The 15,895-nt window shown below is 43.6% G+C and overlaps 1 protein-coding gene across 3 annotated transcripts in view; it reads left to right on the top strand.

The window, feature by feature from the left end:
* fbln2 (fibulin 2) overlaps positions 1-11,503 on the top strand; it is a 124,143-nt gene extending 112,640 nt beyond the window's left edge. For all 3 annotated transcript variants that reach the window (XM_063215783.1, XM_063215781.1, XM_063215782.1), the window contains 3 exons: positions 529-657; positions 2,900-3,023; positions 8,416-11,503. In XM_063215783.1, coding sequence (XP_063071853.1) covers positions 529-657; positions 2,900-3,023; positions 8,416-8,773 — 611 coding nt within the window. In that variant the 3' untranslated portion in view covers positions 8,774-11,503. The remainder of the gene's footprint in view (positions 1-528; positions 658-2,899; positions 3,024-8,415) is intronic.
* The last annotated feature ends 4,392 nt before the right edge of the window (positions 11,504-15,895 follow it).

Raw genomic sequence — 15,895 nt, 5'->3', positions numbered from 1 at the left:
TCCTCACCACAAACACAATACAATATGCCGCTGTTTTAAAACAGCAGTGTAGACTACAAGTGTTCAGTTAATATCCATTTTTGTCAGCAAAATTTTTTTTCTGTCTCTCAAGGACAGTCGATCCTGCCTTCCAGGGACACCGCTGTATTTCTGTCTCACTTCTTGTTGACACGTGTTTCTGTCTGATGCACTTGCTGGAATGACATTTAAACAAAGCTCGATATACTGTAAAGTTAATTGGACATGGGCACCAAAAAAGGGGCACAGTTCATTTGCTGTGTTAATTCAACCCTTAGAGTGTCCATTTGACATCTCCTGGACTGTATGTGATCCCAGAGTACTCTCTAAGAGCTGAATTAACACTGCATTTTATACTGTGGAGAAAATAGTTCAATTTGAACTATAAGTATAAATTTGAGTCAAAAGACAGTGGTTCCTTGAATCAGTCCCTGGGGAGCTGGCATTAGGTGTCTGGTCAGGAAGGATGAACATGTAACGGTATAAATGTTTTTTTCTGTATGCTTTCAGATATTGATGAATGCTCCCAAAGCATTGGACACCTTTGTGCCTTCCAATGTGTAAATGTTCCTGGCAGCTACCAGTGTGCCTGCCCACCCACTGGTTACTCCATGTCAACTAATGGACGCACATGCAAAGGTTGGTAAAATAAGTGCACAATCACATGCATACCATATGCACTCTCTCATACACAAACACACGTACCCGCCTTGCACCACGTCCCGTCTACTCCTTAACCCCCCAGCAGGGAGCACCTCCACACACACACACACACACACACACACACACACACACACACACACACACACACACACACACACACACACACACACACACACACACACACACACACACACACACACACACACACACACACACACACACACACACACACAGTTACATTACATTACATTGCATACTCTCACGTACTAGTTGCCTCATAGACTGAAACCCCTTACACGTACAGTGGCTGATTGTGCTTGCCCAATAAAACGATTTTCTGTTAGCTCCTTAAGATATAGTATATATTTCACCTTTTCTTCCCTACGTTGCTGCTTAAGTAACTTAGCTCAGATGAACCGTGACTCAATACGCCCTGTAGTGTACGGTGACGGCAATGGCGTCGTGCTTCCCTTCCTCATTCACTTCTCCCTGCTTCCCTGCTTGCTTGCCTGCCTGGATGGCTGGATGGCTGGCTGGCTGGTTGGTTGGCCGCACTTTCTCAAAGGTTAAAATTTGCAAGTGCTGAATGAATTACAGGGCCGATCGGAGCTGGCGAGCTGGAACCGGGTGGCTGCATCTGTAAGATGAGCTGCATAATTAATGGAGGCTGCGAGGGAGGCCGGTGCTGCAGGAGTTAGAGTGGAGTTTGACTGCCGCAACTAGATGAGGCCTGTGGACCTGCTGGCTGGTTCATGCTGACAAACACACATGCACACACGCATGTACACACACACACACACACACACACACACACACACACACACACACACACACACACACACACTCATGCAAGCATGCATGCACGCACACACACAGACACACACACGCGCGTGCGTGCACGCCCACGCACACACACACACACACACACACACACACACACACACACGCGCGCGCGCGCACACACACTTTCTCTCGCTCATACACACACACACACACACACACACACACACACACACACACACACACACACACACACACACACACAAACACACTCACACACGCTCACATACCCTCGCACCACATGCGCACACACACACACACTTGCGCCCGCATGTGCACACACACACTTTCTGTCTCTACGTCTCTCTCACACACACACACTGGTGGCTGGTTGGTTCGCCATGCCACTGATTGGATGTGTCCGTGACAGCAGGGGGTTATCTCGCTGGCTCTGATTTCGAGTGGCGTGATTGGTGAGGTGTTTTGCATGACTGAAATCACAAGCCTCACTCACCCTGTTAATTGCACACACACGCACATACACACGCACACACACGCACGCACACACACACACACACACACACACACACACACACACACACACACACACACACACACACACACACACACACACACACACACACACACACACACACACACACACACACACACACACACACACACACTGTATCATGCTTTATGTGTGTTTGTTTGTATACTGTAACAATTTGAGTGATCTTGACAGGTTGCACATAGGGTTATTTATTTAGGGGTTGGGCATCACTGGGATGAGGTGGCTGGCTGTGGTGAATGTGTTTCTATTGTAAATTGGGGTCATTCAAATCACCTTCATTGCGAAGAAACACAAAATGGCGTAATATGTTATTGAGAAGCCATGCAGTATCATCCAGTTACTAAAGCATTGGTTGAATTGAGCCTTTTCCTTCTATTTCTTTCACCGTGGTTTTGTAAGGAATCAAATATGTGTTTTATATGATATAAAACATGAAGTAGGGCTTTAAATCATACCTGGGAGGAATTATTCATGCAGAAGGACATAACAGGACATAGAGTTGAGACTCTAATGGGTATCATCCCTCAGCTTGCAGATGCATCACTGTGAGAGGTCAATTGGAGCACACTGCATTCTTTTTTAAATTATTTTTAAGCATTTATTTGGTGCAAACACTTGAAGTAACTCTGCATGTGAATGCTATTTGATTTTCAGCCATTGGTTGTCATTTTGTGGAATAAAAACAGGAGCAGGAGAAGGTTGCCCACAGTAGGTTGTAAAAATGGCGCAACAACAATACTATTGTCCTACCAGCAGCATAATGAGAGAGCCATTGTGTCTGATTGTGCCTGACTTCACGATGTTCCTGTGGAGGGTATCAGTGTGATCAGAATTTAGATATGGCGTTTGTGTTGTGTTTTGCAGATATCGATGAATGCGCCATTGGAAGCCATAACTGCTCCATGTCAGAGAGCTGCTTCAACATCCAGGGAGGCTTCCGCTGTCTCTCCTTCGCCTGCCCCTCAAACTACAAGAAAGTCTCGGACACGTATGTATTTACACGCACATAAGCGCACACGCACAAAGACACGCGCACACACACACGGACACGCGCACACACACAGACGCGCGCAGACACACACACGCGCACACACACACACACACGCACCTTAAGGCTCGGCAGAAATCCTGAAGTTATTACATAAGCATATTGATTACTGGTAGGACATGCTGAACATTTGCACTTACAAACTGTACACTGTTTTTTTTACTCCATCAGCTTACAGTATGTATTTTCCTCCCAATGTGACTTGCTGGCACACACACACACACACACACTCTCTCTCTCTCTCTCTCTCTCTCTCTCTCTCTCTCTCTCTCTCTCTCTCTCTCTCTCTCTCTCTCTCTCTCTCTCTCTCTCTCTCTCTCTCTCTCTCTCTCTCTCTCTCTCTCTCTCTCTCTCCTGCACACACACACACACACACACTACACTATTCTATATTCTGTGTTGGTCTGCCCACTCTGTCTTGCCCTCCACACACTGGGAATTGCACACACACACACACACACACACACACACACACACACACACACACACACACACACACACACAGAAATACAAATGCACACAAAAACACACTGTACGCTGGAACAATCTTGCGTGCCTGCGCACTGACGCACACACACACACGCACACACACACACACACACACACACACACACACACACACACACACACACACACACACACACACACACACACACACACACACACACACACACACACACACACACACACAGTCCTACCTACCTACATCTACTCCCGGTCTTTCCCACAGGCAGTTCAGTACTGTAGCCGCACCCAGGAGAGCCCTTATCATTGGGCTGTGCTTAGTGAGGGCTTAGCCAGGGTCCAGCACACCTGAGAACATATCCAAACACTTCATCAGGGCCCACGGGCACCTCTCCTCCCTCTCGCTCTCTCTCTCTCTCTCTTTCGGTCTCTGTCTCTCTTTCTCTCTTCCTCTCTTAACCTCCTCTCTACCTCTCTCTTCCTGCCTTTCTCATTCTCTCTCTATGCCTCTGTTTCTCTTTCTCTACTTCTTACTCTCTCTCCCTCCCCACCAGTCTCTTGTTCTCTCTCTCTCTCTCTCCCTCCATCTCTCTCTCTCTCTCTCTCTCTCTCTCTCTCTCTCTCTCTCTCTCTCTCTCTCTCTCTCTCTCTCTCTCTCTCTCTCTCTCTCTCTCTCTCTCTCTCTCTCTCTCTCTCTCTCTCTTTCTTTTTCTCTCTCTCTCTCTCTCTCTATTTCTACCTCTGTCTCTTTCGCCCTTGCACACACACACAGTTGGAAGGCCTCTGGGGTAACCAATCCACCTCCTTATCGCAGAAGATCATCTTTTTTACGCCTTTACCGTACGCGTGGGAGTTGCTACTCTTTTGTCTATAATCTGACAGCATGTGTTGTGCTGCGTCGAGCAGCTTGTGGTGTGTTGTGTTGAGGGCCGCCAAAGAGCTTGTCAATAAAGGTCATTATCCCTCAACGGCTTGTCAGAAGCTGCCACTGTCGCCGTGGAAATCACTCGACACAGTAGTGCACTCGGATGCACTGTATGTACAGCTCCAACGGAGATAAGTACACTGGAGATAAGCACAAGCGGTAACACTTTCTTTACGGATCGCTAATAAGGTGGTAATTTCGTGTTAATTTCATAGTTATTTCATAGTTATTTTGGGATAATAACTGTTTGTTTTTAGTAACAACAGAAAATAACCATACAGTTTCCAGTGTGTGTGTGTGTGTGTGTGTGTGTGTGTGTGTGTGTGTGTGTGTGTGTGTGTGTGTGTGTGTGTGTGTGTGTGTGTGTGTGTGTGTGTGTGTGTGTGTGTGTGTGTCAACAAAGTGTCACCGTGCTGCGAGTCATCAGGGTGTCACCACAATGCACCGGAAACTGTATGGTTATTTTGCTGTTGTTACTAAAAACAAACAGTTATTACCCTGAAATAACTATGAAATAGCTATGAAATTAACATGAAATGACCACCTTATTAGCGATCCGTAAAGTAAAGTGTTACCGCACAAGCCATACTATCGAATATACATATACCAGAGATGTTATAGACAGAGATACGTCATTCTAGTTCATTTCCCTTATCCACTTTATGTCGGATGAAGGCCGCTTTAGGAGACCTTCGGTTAGGAGACTATCAGAGTCCTGAGGTTGAGAATAAATGAGTCCCCTTAGCGCTGTAGATGGCGGTATAGCGCACCTCATGTGCAAACACCTCAAAAATAGAAGAAGGAGGGGACAACGCCCCCTTAGGAGACCCAACTTGAGCACACTCTTTTGCATTGGGTGGGCGGGTTTTGATTCCTCTTTATTACTTTGCATACAGTGCAAATATCAGTATGATTAATTATGTACCATAACAAACAGAGATTTTGGCCTACAGCCTTTTTAGCGTCTTGAGATGCTTGAGACACTACTATAGACCTACTGTATGTACCAACATAGTTTCATGAACAAAGACTGTTAAGGTGTGTGGAGTTAACAGCCACTCCTCTCAAAAAAATACTTTGGTTTGTTCTTATGTTGATTTTATCACCTATAATATAATCTGCTTCAGGCAGGAGATGTTTTTTTATGAAACCTCAGTAATGAGTCACTCTGTGAAAAATACAGTGCATTTGTGTCTCTCTGGCCTGGCTCCTGCACATTTTTGTTTGTACGCTACCTTGAAAATGTCAAAGAATGTGTCAATGTTCTTTGTCAGGAACAGAGAACACTTGAAAGAAACAAATATGATAATTTGCTCGCCAACTTACTTAAACTTCTTTGCAAAAGAGCTGCCTCCGTCTAATTCATATACAGTACAGTAAACATTGAGGCATACATTTATCATCAATGTAAAAAGCACTAAATGACTTTGGCCTGCAGCTGAGGCAAAGTATTTGCATCTTGTTTTCAAAGCAGTGGTAGCTCCATCTATCTATCTATCTATCTATCTATCTATCTATCTATCTATCTATCTATCTATCTATCTATCTATCTATCTATCTATCTATCTATCTATCTATACAGTATTTATCTGTCTGTCTGTCTGTCTATTTCCATCTGTCTGTCTGTGTGGGTTGGACTGTTTTATATTTGTATTATATTTGTATTCTCTGTCCTTATCTTTCTCCTTCACTGTCCTTATTTTTCTCATTCGCTCTCTATTTTACCTGGCCTCTGGAAGGCGACAGGTATTGCAAATACACCAAGTCGCACAATTTGGCAACACACACACACACACACACACACACACACACACACACACACACACACACACACACACACACACACACATACACACACACACACACACACACACACACACACACACACACACACACACACACACACACACACACACACACACACGTGCACACACACACACACACACGCGCGCGCACGTGCACACACACACAAGGATGCGCACGTGCACGCACACACACACATCCAATATTTGCCGGGGGGGCAGGTTGCCTCTCCTACCTGCGTATTTCAGCTCCCGTTCCTGGCAGTAGAAGTGGGAGTTCTACAACCATAGCAACTGCCACAATTTAACTGATTTTAGCGAGGTGTTTTGTTACCAGCTAAAAGAGCCATAATAGCTATTATTTCTTGTGTATGTTACATTAATGTTGACACGATATCATGCTATAACATGAAGAAGACATCGAGTTAAAATGACTGTGTTTGGAACAACCATACAAGAGAGAAATAAAGTTTCACTTATTTATTGACATTTTAAACCAGGGGTGTCAAAGTCAAATTGACCATGGGCCAAAATCAAAACCTGTAATGAAGTCAAGGGCCAAACTGAAAATGTTTACAGTTTTTCTCGATTGGTTTGGCTAATTTCTCAAAACTGAGATGACATTCCCAAAACAACACGGACAAATCTCCAAACCAACTTACAATTTCCCACAACAGAATGGCATTTTTCATTGCTTTCATCAAATGTCAAATGCTTTGTACATGTCTCAAATGTTTAGTACATCTCGGCAGATGGCTATACAGTATACAAGTACCCTACAGTTGACACATTAAGCATACATTTAGCACATTTTCCAAATAAATTGACCTGTCTTATCTAAACGAATTAGACAATTCTCAGTCTAATGGTTGCCCTCTCCAAAACATGTCAGCATGATTTCATTGTGTGAGCCATCATATGCAAAGTAGTCTACACAATTGTCAAAACAGTCAAGGACATGATATTTTAAGAATTTCTTTACTGTAAACAGTAAATTCATGACAGTGTTCAACAGGCCAGATGGTATTGTAACTTTACTAGTTTGTAGAAATAATTTTACAACCATGTATACTACAGTTTCCTCTGTTATTTGGCTAATTTCTTTACATTTTTTCAAACAGCATTCTGTGGAAGGAATTTAGTTTCGACACACGGGTAAACTGTTTTTGGAGTGATATGAGCAAGTGATGAGGATCCATGGCGATATGCTGAACCATCCAGTTTATTTTGACAGAATGACTAAATGAATGCAAATGAGCCAAACCTATTGAGAAGGATATATGCCATTTTTATGCTACTGACTATTTATGTGGGAGAAGGTTTAGTGCTGATGCAAGAATGAGCTGTTTTGGGAGGTATATGACATTTTACTAGTTATCTGAACTGTTGTGCAGAAGTGTAAGAATGTTTAGCCAAATGACCCAAAATTTATAGAAATGTCATCTTGGTTTCAAGAAATTAGCCAAACCAATAGAGAAAAACTGTAATTAAAAAGAATTGTGCATACACACATTTAATACTCATATTTAAATTTCACAGTCATATTCTAGATCAAATGTGCCTGTACATATTCTGGGCTATTTCACTGTCCTGGGCCCACTCATATTCCTGTGACACACCAAATGTCATGTTACGCTATACATTAATGGTGTATATAGGCCAACTGTAATGAATATTTGAAATGATCTCGCGGGCCAAATAAAATGGCTCTGCGGGCCGAATTTGGCCACCGGGCCTGAGTTTGACACTCCTGTTTTAAATAATGGCTGCATGGGCAACACCATTATCCTCCGACTTCAATTTGTTGAGGTAGAGTTCCGCGAGGACCTCGCCAGTAGGAGGTCCCACTTTTATTGCCGTTTCAGGTCATATTTCAAAGTAGGAGGTGGGAGAAGTGCGATCTCCTACTAGTTTGGATTGGGATCTGGAACGCAACATAAGCGCATGTGTATAGTGTATGTTGTACATATGAACTGTGACAATAAAAGGCATCATTTTCTGTTGTGCTCCATTCTATTCTATTCTATTCTATTCTATTCTATTCTATTCTATTCCTTTATTTTCTTTTCTAATCTATTCTATTCTATTCTATTCCTTTCTTTTCTTTTCTATTGTCCACTCACCTCCCTCCCTCCGGCAGGCGCTGTGAGCGCGTGAGCTGCCAGAACGTGGCCGACTGCCAGAGCTCTCCGCTGCGCATCACCTACTACCAGCTGAGCTTCCAGACCAACATCGTCATCCCGGCGCAGATCTTCCGCATCGGGCCCTCGCCCGCCTACGCCGGCGACAGCATCACCATCGGCATCGTCCGCGGCAACGAGGAGGGCTACTTCAGCACGCGCCGCCTCAACAGCTTCACGGGCGCCGTCTACCTGCAGCGGCAGGTGCCCGAGCCCCGGGACTTCCTGGTGGACGTGGAGATGAAGCTGCTCAGGCAGGGCACCTTCACCAGCTTCCTGGCCAGGATCTACGTCTTTATTACGGCCAACGCAGCATAGAAAGACACACATACATAGGGACACATACCTGTACATACACACACACACACCCACACACACACACATTCTTTCACCAGCTTCCCGGCACGGATTCATGTGTTCAAGTGTACACACTCCCTCACGGTCCCCCAGGGCACCTTTACCCTTCACACACAGTGTCATGGGACAGTGACAGTATGCATATACACATGTAAACACACACACACACACACACACTACAAGCAACAAGACATTTCTGCTTTTCTGTTTGCCATATGCACATACAGATGATTACACACAGACACTATCTTAGCTATCTGACACAGTCATCCCCCTTCACAGACATATTTTCTTTCGCCAACCTTTGTAGATGTGTTAACGAGGGCCAGTGTTCTTTATTGGACCACAGGCATTGATCTGTAAATGAGGTTAGCACCCGGGGAGAAGAAAATGCTTACACTTGCTTTAATGTACGTGTACAAGTCCAAAAACACACACAAATGTGACCCTGTTTGACACTAGTTTGTGCTCTTTTAAGGGCCACACATGCACACGCACGCACACATGCACGCACGCACACGCACGCACGCACGCACGCACGCACGCACGCACACACACACACACACACACACACACACACACACACACACACACACACACACACACACACACACACACACACACGGCCCACTCTTGGCCTCCTCCTCCATGTTTGTGTAATGTATGTTTTTAACAAGGCCGCGTACTGTATCTCTTAAGTGCTGACTCACCATTTATATAAATAATGCTGATGGACTTCTCCTCAAACAGCATCCTCATTATATAGCCTGGGTGCCTTCATCTAACACACACACACATACACACACACACGCACGCGCGCGCACACACACACACGCACGCACACATCAACATAAATGCTGCTTCAAAATCAACATACAGCTTTTTTCATGGACTTGGTCATTATAGGTACATACTGTACACTGATACACATTTGGATGCATCAGCATATATACCACCTACATGCTCTCTCTCTCTCTCTCTCTCTCTCTCTCTCTCTCTCTCTCTCTCTCTCTCTCTCTCTCTCTCTCTCTCTCTCTCTCTTTCACACACACACAAGCACACATTCACACACAAAAACGCTTGGGTGTTTACCCAGGTGAGCTTAGCGTTTTTTTTTTTTTTTGTCACATGGTGCTAGACTTCCTGATTCCTGTGGGACCAGACGTGGTAGGGCTCATTATTGTGATTTGTTTAGTGTATTGTTCAGCAGGCAAAGCAGGCAGGCAGCCAGCCCCGAGCCAAGCTGCTGAGATGAGCCCACTGACATTGCCCTCCCTCCCTTTCTCCCTCCCTCCCTTTCTCCCTTTCTCCCTCCCTCCCTCATCGTTATGGTTAGATGAAAGGTCTCCTCCTCTCCTCTCCTCTCCTCGCCTCTCCTCTCCTCTCCTCTCCTCTCCTCTCCTCTCCTCTCCTCTCCTCTCCTCTCCTCGCCTCTCCTCTCCTCTCTGCTCTTCTTCTCTCCTCTTCCTCCTCCTCTCCTCTCTTTTCCTCTCTTCCTCCTCCTTTCCTCTCCTCTCACAGCCTCCCTCATTATCCTGTTCTCATTAACCCCCAACCCTCTCCCCCACCTCCTCCACCTCCACCACCAGCCACTACGCATCGCAAAACAGGAGGAAGGGGAAAAAAATATGATGAGCACACTGTCCGAATACCTTTTGATGTCAACTTTTCTGTCTCACCTTCCATTTTTAATCAGGCCTGAACTTTGTGTGTGTCTCCGGGGATTTTGGCTTTTCCGTTGCTGTCTTTGCTGATCCTGCTCAAGGTTGTTTTTTTTCTTTCTTTTGGCTCAAATATCAATATGTCCGTATTAGTTCAACACAAATCGTCATGGCTTTGACATCCCCCAAGGATGCAGCTTAGGCAATTTAGGCCCTTTGAAAGATTACAAGTTTGGGCCCCTTATTGACAATTTAATATTGATAATGCTGGACCCGTGGGACTAGTTTGGGCTAGTCAGACCAAGAGCAATGTAAATATTGTTTCTGATCTCCAGAAAAAAGGGAAATCCACCCACTTTGTCTGAAGCCAGTCAACCAGTAGCAAACCTAGGCGAGTCAACCATGCAGTTTGGGAAACGTTAATTGTTATGCTCTTGGTCAGACCAAGCTTCAAAGAGATTTGAAAGTTGATGATAATCAGGCTAAGTTAGGGCTTGTCATGTCTGTCATGTGAGCACATCAATGTGGCATGACTTATAAGCCTAGCCTTAAGCCTATTTAGACCAGTGGAATAGATATGTAAGGCAGTTCAGTTTTAGACAAATGGACATCTTTTTGGAACTCCTTCAGGTCTCTCAGTGGAAAAGACAGTGTATTCAAGCTTTAAAAAGACATCTAGTTGGAAAGGCACAACAAATATAAACTTAAGGACCTCTCCTGCCCCAAACCCCTACCCCCTTCTTCCCCCCTTTTTCTAACATTGCTACTTTGCTTAATTATGTTTATTTATGCTGTGTAGAATATGTTGTGTATGTGTCACTCCATAGACAATCAGGCTCAAGATAATATTGGATGAATCTTTGTAAATCACCAGAATTTGTTTTCCCTTAACATTTGCACGCTTTCAAATGGCCACAGAAATTTGAAATATAACTGGATTTCCAATTGTTTGGCATCCTTGGAAAGCTTAGAAAATAGACTTTAAAATATATGTATAAGGGTCAAAGACGTCCAAAAAGGAATTGTCATTCAGTGTAACGGATACCTTCTGCTGACTGTAACTGTAAAAAACATGACTCTTTTTATTTTATTTTTTTCCAGTGAATTCATGAAAGCCTCAGCTATCATCCATTCACTTGAAACAATTTAAAAATCTTGTTTTTTTACAGTTACAGTCAGCAGAAGGTATCCGTTACACTGAATGACAATTCCTTTTTGGACGTCTTTGACCCATAAATTAAAAATGCACTTGGGACAACTTGAGCCTATTTTGTGCCATGGGCAGACACATACAGTGCAGTATCCGTATATAGGCCTACTGTATGCTCACTTGCTCTGCTGCTCTTAACTACTATGCTATCAGCCAAAGCCAAATGTGGCACCTGAGTGTCTTTGTCCTGTACCTCGAAAACCTAACTCGAGTGCAAACGAAGGGGAGGTTGTCATGACCAAGTACTGCACTCGTATCTTACTCCTAAAAGATTGTAATTGGTCAACATTGTCGTAATGATTACTTTGGACACATCGAAACCGAATGAATGGATGTATGATATTGTTGAAAGCTTATAGAGTTGTTAGACGCTTTTGTCAGGCAGATGTAATAGCCTGGCGTCGTTTTTTTGACCGTCACACAGAATGTGTAAATGTGTGAGCTTGATTTCAGCACTGATGAAGATGTTCATGTTTATAGTATGTTTGTGTTTGTTTTACTACTTTTAAAACTTGTATTTTGGTATTTTTCAATCTATGTAACTAGGGGTGTCACGATAACCGGTATACCTTACAATCAATGATAACAAAAAAAATGTTGACAATAGTAATTACCATGTGAATTTCAAATATGTATTATGACAGTGGATAACCATATTGTACACCTTGAACCTCCGTGAACATTCCCAGCATCTCATCTAAGTCTGTTGAAGTTTCCCCACAGATGTACTTGGTATCACACAACCTAATGTCATAGCTGGAATCACTGATCCAGTTTTTCCATGTGTACAAGTAAAGGTACAATCTGTGACTATTTACTCTTTATCACTCCAGAATGACAAGCATATCACATATTGTGCCTTTAAACATGACATTTTTAAAAGGCTTTGTCTTCATTTGTAAATGTAATAAACAGTGTTACACATGTTGGAACTATTCTAGTTTGTGTAGGACCATTAATGGAGTCACACCTTTTTGATAATTCCATTAAAACAAAGTAAACCATGGTCATATTGGTCACAAGAACCGTGGCCTTAAAATGTTCATACCGTGGCACCCCTATGTGTAATTGTCTAGATGATTCTCAGGGTAACAGTTCTACAGACAGTCATCAACGAGCACAATGAATCTACTCACATATTCTGCAGCAGATGCTGCCAAAGCATAGGACATTTGGATATTGCCCTGAATGAAACAGCAACCCTTCCTTTTTTTTACAATGTATTACACTCAGATGTCTCATGTCTTCACATATTGTACTGTTTCATATCTCACCACGTTTTGCTTTGTTTCGTTTTTGACAAATCACCCAATATATAGCCAGAATGAAAATGACAGCCACTCTCAATAAAAAAGACTGTTAACTCGTTTTCACATTGTATACTCTGATTGTGATTACATTCCTCCTTGCCGCAAAATTGCTCCTTGTCATTGTAATTGAATTACACAGTAATTTCTCAGGTTTGTGGTCTAATTGTTCAAATGAGTCTTCTTAATTAGATTCGTTTTGCTGATGATTCATAATTAGCTGTAACTCAGATCAAAGGGCCTTATGAAGAGGCTCTTAAACCTTCATCAAAGCAGCCAGGGGTGCCAACAGGGGGGCGACAAAGGAGACAGTTGTCCCGGGCCCAGCGAGAGAGGAGGCCCAGAATCGAGTCCTCATTACATTGTATGTATTGGGCTGGGGTCCCTTTCTGAACACTTTGTCCTGGGCCCGGTCAAACTTATCAGCGGCCCTGAAAGCAGACATTGGGCCCTCTTTGCGGTAGGTAACTCCTCTCCCTTGAGTAGGCCTATGTATATGTAGCTTACTGCTGATCTCCACATGATAGCAGCACACACCCTTCTCTTCCAGGTAGGGTTCCTTAGGGCAGTGGTTTTCAAAGTGGGGGCCGTGAGGGGGTGTTAGGGGGGCCTCAGCAGGTTGTCAGGTAACGTATTGCAAAACAAACTCAATAATTGAATACACTGAACAACTGAAGTAAATCAAAAACAAGTTACTTGATGATGATGGATCTACTGTGACATTTTCTTGTTGACATATGTAAATGTATTGTATTTCCTGGAGTATGAATGGGTTTAGGGATGCACCAACTCCATCAACTTGTGTGAACAAAAAACATAATAGTGTGGCACAGCCTGTGTCAGCGGGGCCTTGGCTGAAATCTACTGGAATATGGGGGGCCTTGTCATTGTCAAGTTTGGGAGGGTTCGTTGGAGAACAGTGAGAGTGGAGTTTTAGCTCAATAGAAGGCTTTGTGAACAGTGGGTGCATATCGCCCCCTGTTGGTCAATCAGGGTACTAAAATGACTAGGATTCAGTCACAGGGATGTTAACTGGAACCGTATTCACAATCTAATCAATCAAAAGAAGCCATTTGTAATTAAGTGTGCTTCTTTAGGTGATTTTTGATTTCCAATTTCAATCTCTTACTGTTGCTTGTAACTTAACATGTCCTGGATAAATGAGAACCTCCACAGATACTGTAAGATGGAGTATAGCATACTCAGAGATTCTAGGAGTATTATGAGTACTACCTCTCCCTTATCCAATTTCTCTGGCATAATGATTGTTTAATAAAATGGTTCGGTTCAAAAGGTGCAATATTCACAAATGATGATGGTTATAAATCACATCCCCCATCATGAAGTCTACCTTTATTTGTTACAATAATGCTTTTCGGTTTCGTTTTCTGGTCCAGTAACCCTTCTATTCATACACAGCGTAGCCTTATATGGCCTACACTGTATGTTCCCATGTGTGGTCAGTACTGACTGTGATCCATAGAGGACAGTGCATGCATCTATTCTGATTCCTGGGACACAGTGGCGTAGCAACAAACACCCCCGTCCCAATTTCTGGGATTCCAATGACACAAATCAACACGTTCACCGGCACCATATACAGTGAATGTGTTTTTTAAAAATCCGGAAAGCGAAACATATTTCGACTGGAACTAGATATGTATATTAGCCTTTTGTCTTTTGGTGTGTTTGCTTGCTTACTGGGCGTTTTAAAATGTTTACTGATGAGAACAGGACACATCAAGTGCTGACAGACATGTAGGCCTATGTGAAAAACCACAAGCCTTTTGAGACTTAAAGGGACACTGTGCAGGAAATGGTCAAAAAAGGTACTGCAACTATGCTGCTCATTGAAACTGGGCTGCCTATTGCCAAATTCATCTTTACATGAAAGTTTACTAAGTAATAAACAAATATTTTCTAGTATGGTCCAAGTACAGTCATTTTTGCAGCTAAAAATGGCTATCTTTGGAAATTCAAAACGGCGAACCATGGAGAAGATACCCCTTTTCATGTATGAAAAGTGCAATTTTTCCAGTCATAATGAATACTTAGAATTTGATGCTGGTGGTAAGTATTCATGAAAAAAGTAACATTAGTGAATGGGTAGCATGAATTCTGGAAATAAACAACTAACAATCTCACACAGTGTCCCTTTAAAGTAGAAAAGTCACTAGTCCTACACTCCTGCATCATCCTTGCTGCATGTCCCCCTGTGCTTCATGCATGACATGGGCTGGCATGGGTTGGATGACTCCTTATATGCCCCACACGGCCCCATTGTTCAGTCTATCAGTAAAGGCCATGCAAGTCATGTTCAAAGACAACAGTTAGTGTGTGTGTTTGTGTGCGTGCGTGCGTGCGTGCGTGCGTGCGTGCGTGCGTGCGTGCGTGCGTGCGTGCGTGCGTGCGTGCGTGCGTGCGTGCGTGCGTGCGTGCGTGTGTGTGTGTGTGCGCGCACTCACATTGGACATCATTACTGATAAGTACCACTTGTTATCTGCCTCCCAAAACTGTGGTACAGTGATAAAGCCATTTTACAGACAGACCCCAGTTACTGAAGCATTCTCTGTAGTAATTAATGATTTGTGTGAGTATCATACAGGATGTCACTGTTATCTTCATTTCAGAACCATGACAATGCCGGAGGCAATTTCACACAATATCACTGGACTGTTTCTTGTGATTGTCCTCCTCATTCTCTGAGATAATCTATGTGTACAGCGGCCATCTCAAAGGACACTCATACTACAGTACAAGTCCTCTGACGACCAAGACTTCAAAGACAAAACCAATAATCAGCACGAACCATGAAAGTCTTTTAAAAACACCCCACCCAGAGGGCAGAGCAGGGGAGCCAGGCCAGGGCCATGCCATCAGCAGTAACAGCCTCCATCATGCTCTG

The sequence above is a fragment of the Engraulis encrasicolus genome, chromosome 14, assembly GCF_034702125.1.
Source record: "Engraulis encrasicolus isolate BLACKSEA-1 chromosome 14, IST_EnEncr_1.0, whole genome shotgun sequence".
In the NCBI taxonomy this organism is placed as follows: Eukaryota; Metazoa; Chordata; class Actinopteri; order Clupeiformes; family Engraulidae; genus Engraulis; species Engraulis encrasicolus.
This window is presented reverse-complemented; position numbering and strand designations above follow the sequence as displayed.